Source organism: Sebastes umbrosus, chromosome 9 (genome assembly GCF_015220745.1).
Source record: "Sebastes umbrosus isolate fSebUmb1 chromosome 9, fSebUmb1.pri, whole genome shotgun sequence".
Classification (NCBI taxonomy): Eukaryota; Metazoa; Chordata; class Actinopteri; order Perciformes; family Sebastidae; genus Sebastes; species Sebastes umbrosus.
Window position 1 is genome coordinate 10480965 of NC_051277.1, and position 16021 is coordinate 10496985.

Sequence of the window (16021 nt, forward strand, 5' to 3'; positions counted from 1 at the left end):
GTGATGCTCAGAAGAGTATTATTAGATCATTCTCAAAAACAGCGAGAGGGCAATAATGAATGACAATGACAAATCTGTACATGTATACTGTATCAGTAATGTATGTGTTATGTATCATTAATATCTGCAAACAGCGAGAGCTACCTTTTGAAGGATGATGCTGCCAGGCAGAAGCAAACACAACATTAGGACCCATATTGTTAGATTTTACCCATCAGAAATACTTAAATTTCAAATTATGGTTTCAAAATGAATGCAGCTTCCCAGAGTGGAATACTAAATTTATTTTTCCAGCAGCAGAAGTGGTTGACGATTCAACCAAGACTTTCATTAATTTACCCCAAACAACGATTTGTTTTCTGCTAAAGTGGCTGGGAGAGTGGACAAACTTTTGCAGGCACGGTACAAATTAGATGCAATTTTATTGATTCCTGTGGGTAAAGCGGAGTCAACAAAGAAAGGGCTATAGATTAAAAAACAACACAAGAGCAGACATAGCATACTGAAGGTGACAGATAATCACAACAGACTGTACATCTTGAGGATAATAGTGGACAACGAAGAGAGCATAACATCGTCTTCATCAACATGAGGCAGAAAATACAAAGAGGCTGACTGTCAATAAAAGCCCAAGGGACGATCCATGAGGGACATTTTGATGAGTCAGTGTGTGTCAGAAGCAAAACGATTTTGGGCCAGATTCCCCCCTCCTGACAATCAGCAGTAAAGCCACGATTTTGTGATGGTTCTTGCCAGATATTCTTGTGGTGTGAGGTATGTTAAGAGTGTTTTTTACATACCAAGTCCATCCTGGCCGCAAATATTAAACCTGTTCAATATTTTTGATTGGATATCCTGTTGTGTGTGGGGGAGCCTGAGGCCAGCCGATGACGCAGTCACGTAGGAAAGAACGATAGCCAATAGAGAACCAAGGTGATTGAAGAAGGAAGGACAACCACGCCAACTTGGCGGCCGCGGCTAATGTATGAGCATACTTGCCAACCCTCACGATTTTCCTGGGAGAATCTTTTTGCCTTTTCGTTATCTTAACCTGTTTCCTGTTTTCCTACTGTTTCCACCCAGACAACACAGCTTGAACAAATGTAGTTTCCCGGCCAGCCTTTAGAGGGGAAAGTTAAAGGGATTAAAGCCCAAAACTGCTGAATGATCCTCCACACTGCACAAGCTTCCAGTACAGAAACCTCTCTGGGAAATCAAAAGTTTCCCTAAAGGTACCTCCAGTCTAAATTACATCTGCTCCCCTGAATAAACCTCCTGTAATACTGTATATCTTGTCATTCTCACGCAGCCTTGGAGTGATGGACGGCACTCTGAATCCAGTTTCCCAGAATTACTCTTTCAGCTGTTTCTTAATTGAGTTTTAAAAATGGTCAGTAGTCATGCCAGGCGATAAGCTGGTCCTTGGAGACTTCACGCACACTATGAATATGAAATTCATAAAAAAAGGTCATCTGGAAGTTTCAGTATCAATTACCACCGAAAGTTATGGGTCTCATGAGATTCACTCTGTTTCCGTAAACACAATACTTGGAATAATAAGATTATTACAATTAACCTTGGGGTAATCTTTCAGAAGAATGATAATGAACTAACTGTCCGTCAAATGTAATATAGATGTGTAGCCTTCTACTCATTAGGAGCAGAATGGGAGAAAAACAGGCTCATTCACACCAACGCAGATACAGCCACTACACCTTTGCCCTCCCCATACGGTCTCTGTTTCAGCATTCACATGGCAGGTGCACCATACTGAAGACTATATCTAACTAATTAGCAGTAAGTGGAATATAAAATTCTTCTCAGATAATGGGCATGAAGGATGACTCAAAGTACAGGCCTTCAGTCAAACAGATGTGATGTTATGGGTCCAGCGTGGGCGACAAATAAATATTGAGCAAAGAGACTAGACTATAAGCATCGTGTGAAAACAGTGCTGCAGTTTCTAGTCTGGCAGGGTAATATTGTAAAAAAACAAGGCAGTGATACAGCGCTAGAACAACGACTACTCTGTTTCAAAAAACAACATACACCAAGATAACAATGTTCAATCTACAGGTCAAAGTTGAACAACAAACATTTTTTGATTAAACAGTTTTTTTGGCTGAAACCGGTGGGCAACCTCTGGGGTCTGAGAAGTGAAAGTGCCTTAAAGTTGCATTCTTTCTAATAGCCAGCAGGGGGCGACTTCTCTGGTTGCAAAAAGAAGCCTGATTGTATAGAAGTCTATGAGAAAATGAGCCTACTTCTCACTTGATATATTACCTCAGTAAACAGTTTATGGTCTCAATCGCTAGTTTCAAGTCTTCTTCAATACAGGATGATGTTCATTTAGTAAATTATGGTCCCATTTAGAGTCAAATAGACCATAAAGCAGGGGATGCTTTAGGGCGTGGCTACCTTGTGATTGACAGGTCTGGGAGTTGCCCGTATTTTTCATAGTGTGTTTTCAGCTCAGAATGTTAATTTTAACATTTTGGTCGTCTAGAAATATCTAATTCAGTATTCAGTTGTACTTAGCTCCACCTTCTCATCTCACTTCTGGTTACAAAAAAACAATATGGCGATGGACGTAAATGTCAAACTCGAGGCTTCAAAACAGTAGTCCACAAACCAATGGGTGACGTCACGGCGACTACGTCCACTTCTTATATACAGTCTATGCTTTTAGGAGTAGCTAAAAAGACACCAAAACAGCACATGGCACGACTGCTTCCTGAGAAAATCATGGCGTCATACCCATTTATTTGTAGCGTCTCCATTAATAAGGAGTGCCATCCGAAGCAATTCACAGAGACACTCTGTTTTGAAGTGCTGCTGGGGAGGGACCCTTTAGGAGAGGACCTTTATGTCCCAGGAATACATACTTAATGTAATAACCCAATATATTTTTCTAAAAGTGGATTTCCACTTTTCTACAGACTCTAATTTGCTGCATTCATAGCGTCAGTAGATTTTTCTGTTAAAGAAATGTACAGGTGGTTATGTGTTTAACACGACCAGAGTCACCAACCATGATTCATTTGGAACAAACAGAAGCAGAACCGGGTAAACAGCTTGAGCCACCAGACAAAGAAAATACTGCAATAAATCCAAAGAAAAAGATGTCACAGTATGACAAATTCTGTTTGACTTAAAGATTTCTCTCGAAGATAAGAGCTGTTTCAACAAATCCCTTTGCCCAATGACAAAGGACTATGATAATCACTTTGCCAGCACAACAAAAGTCAGTAAATCTGTACAACAAGAACAAATGTATCTGTCGTTAAGTTGAGCAAGAGTCTAAAACTCCCATCTGCCAGCGATAAAGTGGATGATGGATTCCAAAATACACCAACATTTTAGTCCAAAAAACAATAATGTCAATGTGGTTTTAAATGTGTTGTTTCTTTGGTCTTTGGGGAAATATCAGAAATGGTCCTTTTCGTCTCAGAACGGCTGGCGGGGTGTGTCGGTGTTTTGTTTGCTTAACAGCAGCTAGTAGTCCGAGTGTTATGCCGTAGGGAACTAGAGGCGTGTTGTGTTCATATTTGTAAGTCAGATAATAAGGAGACTTTAGCAGGAAAGTTAATGTGGGTTGTTGTGCCTCTTGTATTGTGCAGGAGGCTGCTGTCTGGCTCAGTGGGACCGTCTGCTCTGCATTACGATAGAAAGCTAATGTTTCTGCTTGATGCAAGATTTGATTGGCCGTATCGAAATAAGGTCTCCATCTACGTAGGCAGATAGCAGAGTGGTATTCCCTCAAATTAATGCAAAACAAGGGGATGCCATCAAAAAAGTGTATTTGGTTTCTGATGTTTTCTCAAAGGAGAACACAGGACAAGTGGTTTACAGAGGAGATATGTTGTAGCAGACAAAAAAAATGCAATTAATTTCAGCTGGACTTGAAGGAGTCGTGTCCACCAAAGCATAGCTTTCCCAGCGGAAAACTCTAGGCGCTCCTCTGAAAACGTTTAGCTGGTAGTGCTTGAGCACTTTGGAGGCGCAGCATTTTTTCAGCAGAGACGATTTGGTTGGGTCTGATTACTATGACACGGAATATCCGCGGAAGTAAACATGTCGGCATGAGTTAGAGTACTTGCTCTGGCCTTTGCTCTGGATGAAGGGAAGGCCGAAAACACGTAGGGAGAGAGGACGGACCCGCCGGTCTGTGTGAGTTCATGAGATTTTGTGGGCGAGGAAACATCTCGGCAAGTACGATCGTTTGGTTCAGATTCAGATTCAGATCAATTTTATCCCACACAGGGAAATTCGTTTGGTCCAGTGCTCCAGACACGAGGAAAACATAAAGTCCATAGTAAAAACAATAAAAACGATACATAATAGGACCACAATATACTCATAATAAAACACATTTGATCATGTCTTAGTGGTAGGCTATTTATATCGCCCCTACTCCGCAGTGACTGGATGGCTGGGTAAAATGTGACAGTGATGAGTGCAGAGTTTTACCCAAAGTTGAGCATTTTTCAACTGTCTGTGACCAGAAAAAAACACCTAATGTGCAGCATTCAGCGCCTCAACACGCTTTGGTGGACACGGACTCTAAGAGTGGAAAGAGTTGCTGGTTAGGCACCTACTGCAGTGGCTGGTTCTGTACAGCAGATCTCTATAGTCATCTTGAATTTCCCTCGGGATCAATAATGTTACTATCAGATGATGACATTATAAACAAAAAAGTGCATTCTGTCTTTGTGGCAGCCTCTTACCGTTCACTTGGAGAGTGTGGGTCTGAAAAAGTTTCTCGTAGCCATCAGCATGACAGGTGTAGTTGCCCATGTGGGTCGTAGTCACCTTGGTGATGTACAGTGAGCCATCATCCCCAAAGTCCTACCAGAGAGGGAAAGAGAAAAACAAAACCTTAATGACTTACAGAAAGCAGTAGTGGTCTTGTTGCAGTAGTGATGTTCGAAGGCCTTTGAAGCTGGAAATGGACGGTTTCAATGGGAATGCATCAAGCCTGCAGTGTGCAGATGAGACGATAAACATGCATCACAAAATAGGAAATGAAAAATTTAACAATCTTCCATAAAAGCACATTGTAGAACAATGTCCATCCATCTAAGTCACAAGTTAAAGCCATTTGGTGCCACAGAGAACAAATGAGGAAAATAACTGTTAAATTCACCGTTAAAGAAAAATTGTTTTCTGGTACGTGTCATTTTTCCAATCATTGGAATGTGATCTGATGAAAAGGGACTGAGGCTATAATTGATTAGCATAGAAATTACACAGCGTTAGCTGCTTTCAAAACACAAACAGGGCAATATACTGTAGTGCTGCAGACATACAGTCAATAATAATAACTTCTACTGCTCATATTAAATGTCATTGTCCCTGAAAAGGACAAAATGCAAGTTATTACCTTTCGTTAACATGCACATTCCACAAAAACACAAAACATGCTGCACTTCAGTTCTCATGTGGCCTATTTAAAGCAAAACAAAAGATGTAATTAAACCAAAACCGATCCATGATGTGAACGTATGTAGAGCCAACTGAAACATGATTAATTCATGCTGTGTATTAACCCTTGTGCCTCGCTGTAAAAAAAGTTGCTCTGATGTCCTTATACGACAAAAAAGTCTGCGTCAAAAAACTCCCCTAAAATTATATGGTAATATTATTTTCCACTTTCACTGATTAAATCTTTTAACCTACAGCCTTTTATTCATTTTCAGAATTTTAACCTTTTAAATGCCAGTTTGTTTACATAATGCCATAAAAAAAACACAAACAAATTTAATTATTTTCTGTATAATAAATGCTAGGTTTTTTTTTTTCAGTCGGAGATATGTCAATGATTAGCAACAACATTGTCTTTTATGCATTGCATCAAACACTGCAGTGCTCCATAATAAAGCAGCAATAACCCCACTTGAAACCAGGGAAATAGCATGTATTTGCCTCATAGAGCAGACATGAGAAAATGACTAAATAATAAAAACTATAATTTTGAAGCCAGGGCTCTCGATTGAAAGCCTGATATAACAGGATGCATGAATTTATGGGGGAACAATAATTGTGGTTTTAATGGGTTTCAATGGGAACACTTCTGAGTGTCTGTATTTTGGCCACACAGTTTATTATAGACTTATTATAGAAGCTGAGGTGAAAAAAAACTCAAAACCCTTGCCAAAAGTTATGCCATAAGCATTAACAAAGCCAAAATAATCGAAAAATTCAAAAGCCCAAAATGTCCCTAGTGAGGCTCAAGGGTTAAGCCAGTGAACAGAAAGAAAATGGTGCTGGACAAGGAAGGAGAGCAAACAGAAGAATAAGTTATTCAGCTGTAGCACAGATTGAAGCCCCCAAAGCTAATGAGCCCATTGACGGTGTGCCGGTGTGATGAATCCATCTGGCAAAGAATGAATGTGTGCCGCCTTTATAAGATTTCGCTGCAGTAAAAAGCCATCTTGGGAAGTCATTGTAGTGAGTTTTTTGTATTATATAGAGTGTTATGGTGGTATTATGTTCATACAAAGTGAATAAACTGCATGAAAAGAGGTGGTGTTGATCGTTTCTGACAAAACTTCAACCTCTTCTGTTCTGGTTAAAAGAAAAAAATGTCTAACTTTTACTCCTACTCACAAATGTAAGTTTAAAAGTCTCCTCTGACTTAAAAAAAAAGCTCAAGAGATGTCTTTCAGTGAGTTGGTTAAGAGCAGCCTGCCGGGGTCTTACATGGCTGCAGGACAGAGGTGACTTAGAGATGCACCTTATGACTTGTTTAGGAATGACTGTAGAATATAGCATTGGCCATAATGAATCATTTGTTATTTGAAGCAATATGTAATTCATAAATTAGCACACTATTCAGAAAAGGAAAAACTAACTTTCCATGAATCTTTTTTATCTGCATTTGCCGTTGTGGTCTTCTTTGTAGCTCAAGTTAAGCTATATTTTGTTTTCATTTTATGTTCAGCCAATTTTATCCCTATTTATAGATTGATATATGCTTTAATTGATAGAGGAGATACTGAATATTTCACCCAAATATAATCAACTGATTAAAATCATATATACATTTGCAGAATAATGTATTACTAAAAAAAATGTGAATGATTGGCTATACCGGCTCTAAATGTGATGATAGCATGCTACTACTTAGGAGTTACTGAGGTTATTCTTATACGTAACACTTGATAATGTGTTTTGTTCTTCCCTTTTAGCATTTGTATTTTTACATTGGTCGTGGTATAGTGATCAATCTTATTTGATGTTACAGTCAATATTTCACATAATTCTCAAAAAAGATAAATCTGTTGTTGGAAATACAAATTATTTCTGAAGATTACATTTCTTTCTTAATTTGAGGGGAAAACTCAAATGGCGATTAGTCATTTTTAGCACATTAAAGGGATAATTAGGGTGTTTTGAAGTTGTATATGAGGTACTTATCCATAGTCAGTGTATTACCTACAGTAGATGGCGGTCGGCCCCGGTCAGAAAAGCTGTCTGACGGCAAGATAAAATATGAAAATATTCTAAATATAGCATACACTTAAATGGACATTGATTTTTTTAATGAGCCTTTCTTTTAGGTGGCTAAAATACATTTTTCTGCTGGCCCTGTTCACAGCAGTACATTGCTTTGTGCCCGTGCTGGTGCTCCTGTCTGTTTCTCCAAACTTGGGGGCGTACCAGCCGTCACCTACTGTAGGCAACACACTTACTATGGATAAGTACCTCATACAACCCCACTTCAAAACACCTGAATTATCCCTTTAACTAAATCAAGTGATTGTAATATAACTCTTCAGGGACAACTTGTGAACAAAATACCTGCCTGTGCTCACAATAATAGGCTTTCGATGCACTGCAGCTTTTCAGGAATGAACATGCTCCGGTACTCAGCCTTCATTAGAGTCTTATTCAGTGCCCACTAACTTGATGAAGGCCAAGTGCCAAAACGTGTTCATTCCTGATTGCTGCCGTGCATTAAAAAATCATTCAGATATATTTTAGTGGTGTGAACTTTAGCACTGAAGAACGTCCATAAGTGTGGCCCCCGTGCTCCTCGTTGCTCATAACTGAGCACAGCATTCTTTTAATAAAATGACTCAGCACTAATTACCTGAAGAGTTCATAACAAGAAAAGAGCCTTTTCCTCATTAAATAGCTTTTAAAATTTCGATCACATCTTTGCTGGCTGTTTACATCTTGGCATTCAGCTCCTCTTTAAATGTCTACAGACAGGCGAGGAGAGTCAGCCGTCGTGTTTACAGGCACACGGTGTGTTTATCAGTTCGTCCCGGTGTGCTCCGATCTAACTCACGAGCTCGGTAACGGCTCGAGCTGAGTGAAGCATCAGAGCTTCACAATATGAGGGGAAATCGATGGTGCGTTTTGGCCCCTTGGGCTGAGAGCATATTGTGTCACCTTCTTAAATGAAAAATGAATGGGGGGAGAAATGAAACTCAGAGGGGTGGAACGAGCCACGGCGGAGGCTGTCGACATGATTCCCCCACCTCACCTCACCACCCTCACCTCAGCTATCAGCAGCACCCAGCACCCAGCTCTCTGCAGACAAAGCAGGCGAGTATACGACTACTCAGAAGGAAGGGAGACAAGGGCGGGTAGAGGTGGATTTACAAATAGGCCATAGCCCTCAAGAAACTATAATTAATAAAGCTGTCAGTGGCAGGTCACCTCTGAAAGGACACTAAAGAGCCACCTCATTGGATGGCTAACCTCCGGTAGTGACGAGGCATTTCAGAAAATGGCCCCTGAAGAAGTTTACAGCCTGGCCTTATGAAACTTTAAAGAAAAACACAATAAGTTGAGTGAAAATACCCTGAGGTGTGAGAGAACCACGTTTCCCCAGAATGAAAGTATATTGAGGAAACAAAACTAAAAGTAGGGGGTTCAACATTAAAGCGCAAGTTCACTGAAATTACAAAAATCACATTTTCTCACTTGTCTCTGGTGGTATTTAAAAGAGGACCTATAATGCTTATTTTTAGGTGCATACTTGTATTTTGAGTTTCTAATTAAACATTTTTATATGCTTTAACGCTTTAGTTTTCTCATACCTGCTGTACTTCAGCACTTCTTTTCAAACCTCTGTCTGAAACGTCATCTGACCCACTGTTGTGATTGGTCAACAGAACTCTTCCGACTCCACTCCAGCTCCGCTCTAACTACCTGTGTTACAGGGCGTGCCAAACTAGCCGCTAGGCAAGTATTATGCAAATATGTTACTTGGTGACATCACTGTGTTACAGGAGAAAAGGCGGGACTTCAAGCAAGGTGTTTCAGGCAGTTCAGAGCAGTGTTTCTGTGGGGGAGAGTATTGAGCCTCCGTCCTTTCCACGCTTCCCATTAATTGTCTACGTAAGCAGCCGCGCAATGCATTCTGGTAGCGTGGCGGTACGACTCGAGAGACAAGGTGGCACATTGGCCGCTCCTCCTTTGCATTAATTTGACTACTATATGCAAATCACGGGTGCGCGGCGCGACTCGCCGCCTCTGGAAACTCCCTAGAAACTTTTAAACTAACCGTTGTCGATCCAAAATAAAGAGAGATTCAGCAACTGCATGACCACCATGTTGGTTCCGGTTTGAAAGCTGGGAGCAGCAGCCCATGAGGGAAAGCGTTTGGCCAATCAGGTGCCTTGTGTCTAGTGGCAGCCTATCAAACGACCAATGCTGGGAAGCGAGGCTATCCCTCGCGATAAAAAACGCCCCTGTGGACATGTACTATTACTCCCTTTGGCGTGGACTTTGGACTTTGTAACTTTGCAGACCTTTTACATGCACAAAAAACTATATAACACACTAAGGAAAAGAAAAAAGCACAAAAGCATAATAGGTCCCCTTTAACCAAACAGATCGTTTCAGTTTTGTGTGACAATGTTTCGATGTTTCTTCTGCTAACATTTCAGCCTCAACCCCAATATAATGGAGTTGAATGTAATTGTATTTGTGCTGCTCAGAGCTTTGAAAAATGAAATTTGGAAAAGATTCGGCAGCGTGTGTTATTTTCGAGAAATGATGTTTCCCATTACTCTGCATGCATCATCCACAGCCTTCACTGTCAACAGTTTCCAATGGAATTACTTTTCACCAAAGAAACACCCAACACAACTTGTTGATAGTGTTTGCTTACTTTTGATTACTCAGAGTAATGGGGACAGTTTCTCGAAAGAGATGTTTCTGCTGTGAGCTTCACAAACAGAATTCTGTTTACATAAATGAGCCACACTATTCCACTGGGTGACATGTTCCTTCATTACTCTGAGCAAAGTCACTGCTGTTTATTTTGCCCAGCTGATTAGGAAATTATTTTGCCTTTTTTAAATTAAAGGTACAATTGATAACATTCAACCACTAGATGTCGCATTCTCCCTCCTCCGTTCAGTTGCATTAACTTCACAACAAATGGTTGCCAGTTTGTTGCACAAATATTTTATGGTCGAGGGGAATGACTCAGACAGAACAATCACCAACTCTGGTTCAGTCGGCCACCAACTTCTAAATCCCCCCTAATGCACATCTTCGTTATACATTGTTTGAGGAAAGTATAATGTTATAAGTAAATGGATGCAACCGTCACTAATGCTAAGATGCTAACGTAGCACCTCAGGGATTGAAGCTGTTATTTTTTCTCATTTTGACAATCTAACCAGTGACAACACATTAGATAAGGTTGTAAGGACTGGCCGTCGGTAGTTGTTGCTGGTTTAGTTTAAATATGCTGAAATAATCGGTGTTAACGTCAGTTGTCACTTGTTGCCATGGTAAATATTCACTTATCCTGCAGCCTGATGGAGACACCAGTGCCAATCTCAGCCATTTATCCGTTTTTTTCCAAACTAATGGGAAACTTGATTGGGAGCCTTGTTAGAAGTGGGAACCGAACATCAGATATCTTCCACAGAGAGAAGAAAACATTCATTTTGGACCCGTCAAAATTTTTTAAATGATTAATTCACAATCCTAATATTTATTTGTATTTTTCAGGAAAAGCCAGACTTTTATTCAGCACCTTTCTAAAAGCTCTGTGGATGCATTATCTTTTAAAAATGATTCGTCTACGTAAAAATATTGTCAATATGACCTCTAAATATAATTTGTTGTCAACCGGATTTGAAGATTTCAATTTGGGAATTAAATTGCTTGAGGCAGAGAGCCACAGACAGGCTGATGGAAGATTGGTTTTTGGTCTTTTTACGGGGATTTGTTGACAATAACAAAAACATACTAATATATCACCACCCTCCTCATCCTTTAAAATCCTTTGATTTCACCAGATTATTATTTGTTGAAAATGATGCAGTTGCTCTAGAATTCATTTGCAAGAAGAAAAAAAAAACATAATGTTGCGTTTATTTGATGTTCTCAACCTGTGCATTTCTGATAACAGCATCATGCATCTGCTGCAGGCACCTCACTAGCTTCTAGGGCTGCCCTCTCTTAGTCGATCAGTCCTTCAATCATCGTTTTGATCTTAGTCGACTAAGATTTCTTCAGTCGGTTAGTCATTTTTTATGCTTCAAATCCACTAATCGATTTGTCGACAAATTTGTCGTATGAGTGTTAGTCGACTAAATATTTATTTTGTCGAGGACAGCCCTAATAGCTTTGTAGGCTTTTTGTGAATGGAAACAAAAAAAAGTGAAGCATTGTCAGTCTGTTGAGACAAAAAAAACAAAAAAATAAAACCACCCTACCTGTGACGGGATCTGCTGTGGAGTAAAACAGAGGTCAAACAGTTCAGTTCAATAAAAGCATAAGAAATAGACTTTAAAGCAGACAGGTGACAGCATGATGTTACAGACAAAGTACAGTCTATACCTCAATGCAGATCTGATGTCAGGCATAAGTGTTGTCTTTGCCTGGTTTTAAAGGCTGGTAAAGCTTTGTCTTTACCCACTTAGTCATTATATCCTCATTACTGATGAATATTTATCAAAAATCTCATTGTGTAAATATATTTTTTGAAAGCACCAATAGCCAACCTACAATAGTGTCGCAATATATATCAGGGTATTTAGTCAAAAATATTGTGATATTTGATTTTCTTCATATCGCCCAGCCCTAATATCTGCCATTTAATGTTGCACAGTTTTATGTATTCATCCTCTGGAAACGACACAGGAAGACTACAAATTTTACAGTACCACACAAGGTGGTACACACTGACAAAAACGAAAAGTAGATATTATAAATGATCTCATACATATAACGTTAAATATGGTACATCTCCTCAATGCAGAGATTATGTTAAATCCATCAGCATAAGGCAAAGCAGAGCATTATGGGAGAAAAACAACCTATATTCCAAAGGACAAGATGAAAAAGGAGGAGATTCAGCTCATATTGTACTGCTTCCTGAGTTATATTTAATCCTGTTGAACCTGCAGTCTTCAAAACATATTTTCTATTTTTAAAAATTCCAACATTTTGGTGCTAGATATGTTTTTTTAATAGTGACCTTCGAAGTTAGTTGAATGGTCCAAAGGGGAAATAATACCGCAAAAAAAGGTAACTGCTTTACACAAACTTCACAATATTTCTACAAAATACACTTTGACAAGACTTACAAAATATGAAATGCATTTTTCATCTTCTAAACTATATCCGTGACCACTGAATCGGCATCCCCAAACGAAAACATGAAGGTACACACACACACACACACACATACACACAAACAACACGGCTATGTCTTTGGCTCGGCCACTCAGAGAGGATTGAAATACTGACAGCGTTGGATGATGATGCAATAGCGAGCAACTGTCAACTTCATGGAATTACAGTAAGCTGCTTTGTCAAAATTTAGAGAGGCTCTATTGAACTCCGGGATACAAGCGCACCACTGGGATTAATGTGCGATTCACTAAGTCTGAATGTCGACAAAATTTCTAAAATAATTCCAAACTGGGAAGGCCTGCAAGATTAGACTGCATAAACCTCATGTGTACTCACAGGAATATGACTCTAATTAAGGCTGGCAGTGGATGCTCACAAATATTAACAGCCGGCAATTATACAGAAATTGTCTGCAAGGCAATTTAGAATTAGTCTGTGGATGCCAGGTGCAGACGAAATCCATTCTCCTCTCTGGAAGGGACAACAATGATTGACTGGGAGTCGGAGAGCCAAAAATAAATCTGGATTAAGCCGGCGATGGCGTGCAGCTAGTGTTCCGTTGGTACTTCCTTTTGGTGCTGCGCGGTTTACACAGTTTTTCTGATGAGCCACGAGAGACTCGTGCTGATTCAGTTGCTGGTGGTGTTCGGTGTTCTGGAGGTAATCTGTGCAGGTTGTAAAACTGAGGCTTTGTTAGACACCAACAACAAAATTTAATCTGACAATCGCAGACCTCCAGGGTCAAAGTACAGCGAGTTCTCTCAGTCTGAAGAGACGGATTAGTCCCAACGCAGACTCACTTCATGAAGCTGCACTGGCATCAACCCAGTGTGCTGTATGTGCCACAGAAACAGAGGGAGTGTAATTCTATGCAATGACATTAAATACAGACAATGTAAAGATCCTGGGGGTACCATAGTGGTTCAGCGTTAATTAAAATACAAAGTGTTCCTTCTTCTTACTTCTCTGTTCCATCTATGATGTATAACTCGAGCTATGGCTCCTGTGGACTGAAATCTCATTTTGATGTCTCCAGGAGTACGATGGTTGCAAACCACAAAAGGCCAGGTTTTGATTGATTACCAACACGGCCTGTTCTTCTTTCCACTGTCTCAATATAAGGGGAAAATTAAGGCATTTCTGGACTGGAGGAACTTTTTCATTGTTCAAAGAACGATTATTGTGTCCACACCGCAAGAGAAAGGAACAATCGTAGATCTTAGAATGCCGTTTTGAGGGACTTTTAAGCTCCTATTTCAGAGTAGGTACTCCCACAGCACAAGAGGGGGAGGTTCTCATGGGAGCTCCCAAGTGGGTAGTTCCTCTCAGGGAGTCCCTTCAACTTTATGGTGTAAAGCTGAACAAAATTCTTAAAGTTTTGATGTAAAACTATAGCAACGCTCAACAATTTTAAAGGATAATAGGTCATTTCAGGTCTGTGCTATCATTATTCCAGCTATTGATGCACTTCAAACAAAGCTTTTTTGGCTACAATGGATTTACTGAACAGCATTTGGCAGCAGAAGCTTTCATCCCTGACCTGACATTTGCATTGAAAATACGCCTGTGCAAGATCTGATATTAGTCGCCGGGAAACTGATGACTGTGTGTGAAGCGCAGATAAAGACCACCTCTGCTCGGGACACTGAACTCTGCTATGTGTCTTCGGGCGAAATCAGGAGATGAAACAGAAGTTCTGTTCAATCTGCAAAAAAACAGAAAAAACTAAAACAGTTCTTGGGGGGAAAAAAATATATGCAAGATAGATCAAAGCCTGCGTCTTTGACCTTACAAGACCTCGCACCTTTCCTCCCATAAATCCTCCAAAAGAAATAAATCTGGCTTTACTTATTTCTTTTTTTTTGTTATACCCAGCACTTGCATGCATCTTTTCTGCCATGAATTGCTTATAAGCAGTCATGATATATTATAGAAAATGGTGGGAAATCTCACAAAGTAAAAAATCCCTTCATGGCGTTGACGGCGCTCACACATCACCACCAACCAGAACCAGCGCACTAGTTTAGAGCCAGTTGATGGTGCCAAGGATGACTGGCGACAGCTGGCCGCCTCTTACTCATTTTAAGGGTCATCAACATTTAATGTTACATTAGTGGCTTCGCTGGGTCTCCCTTTATCTACTGCGACAGTGTTGACTTAATTATGCACAGCAGTATCACACTCATCTCGGTCACACAGAGAGGAAAAGGGTAGGGCGAAAGAGGTCTGGCTTTTCTGTACCTCGCCACGTAAGTGCCCGTGCTCCTTTTGATCTGGATGGAGGTGTCACAGAGGGCTGTCTGAGGCCATGCATGCAGATTAACACTCACACACAGACACATATACGCACATACAGTCTTTCACGGAGTTGTAAAAGTAGGTCCTTCCTCTAGGGCTGAACCCCTTTGGTATCTCCCTTCATCTTCTTTCTTTGTCTGAAATCCCTGTCCCTCCCAGCAGTCTCTAAACACAGACACCAAGAAACACAATCTGACATCCTGGATTACTGTCAGACCTACAACACAGAGCCAGCGCCAACAGTCAAATAAAATGTGCTGAGCCACTGCCAAAAAAAATAAAGTTGAAATATGATGAGAAGGAAATATGGGTTGAAATTCGCTAATTTACCGCTCTTGCTCTGAAATAGTCGTTAGGAATTGATGGTGCTTCACAACGTGAAAACAAAATAATTAGACCTGTTTGCCGCTTGTGTTAGAGCCATTCAACTATTAATCCCACTATGTATCTATCTTATTAATGTACCTGTGCCTCCACTACCTATCTACCTGTCCTATACTCATGCACCCATTTATCCATCTATGAACAATAATCAATCAGAGAGAGTGATCTTACATTGATGTCTTCCAGGTTCAAGGAGTTCAGATATTGATGGTTCCTCTTCCACAGTATAGGAGGCCTCCGCTCCCCCGTGATGGCACACGTCAACACGGCGCTCTGGCCGACCGTTACTGTGGTGACGCTCACTTTCTGGTCATCTGGAAGGGCGAGCAGGTACACATCTGTTGAGGAGAGGAAAAAATAACACAATGTCAGACACATTGTCACAAAAGGTGTATGTAAGATCTGGCAAGAATGTTATTTTAACACATCCAAAGAAATGAACATTATCTACAGAATGTGAATGATGATGATGTCTTGTAATACCACTCGTATCTTCAGAGGCGATAGTGAGTTACTGTAATGTCTATGGATGTCACGATACCAGAAATGTAGTAGTCAATACCAATTCCACATTTCTCAATATCAATTCGATACAACAGTAAAAAACTAAAACAAATCAATAAATCCCATGTACTTCGACATACACTCCTTTACTGTATTTATTCAAGGTTAAGGCTAAAAACTACATTTTGCAAGATTACATTTGAACACATCATGATAACGT

At 40.1% G+C, this 16021-nt stretch overlaps 1 protein-coding gene across 3 annotated transcripts in view; it reads right to left on the reverse strand.

Moving 5' to 3' along the window:
• The window catches only part of fstl5 (follistatin-like 5), a 210477-nt gene that overhangs the window by 58044 nt on the left and 136412 nt on the right, over window positions 1-16021 (reverse strand). Inside the window, exons 7-9 of one of the 3 annotated variants that reach the window (XM_037780278.1) lie at window positions 15469-15635; window positions 11694-11705; window positions 4728-4848 (exon numbers count right to left, since the gene is read on the reverse strand). In XM_037780278.1, coding sequence (XP_037636206.1) covers window positions 4728-4848; window positions 11694-11705; window positions 15469-15635 — 300 coding nt within the window. Of the gene's footprint in view, window positions 1-4727; window positions 4849-11693; window positions 11709-15468; window positions 15636-16021 lie in introns of all 3 variants that reach the window. The other 2 variants (XM_037780277.1, XM_037780279.1) reach the window with 2 other exon arrangements.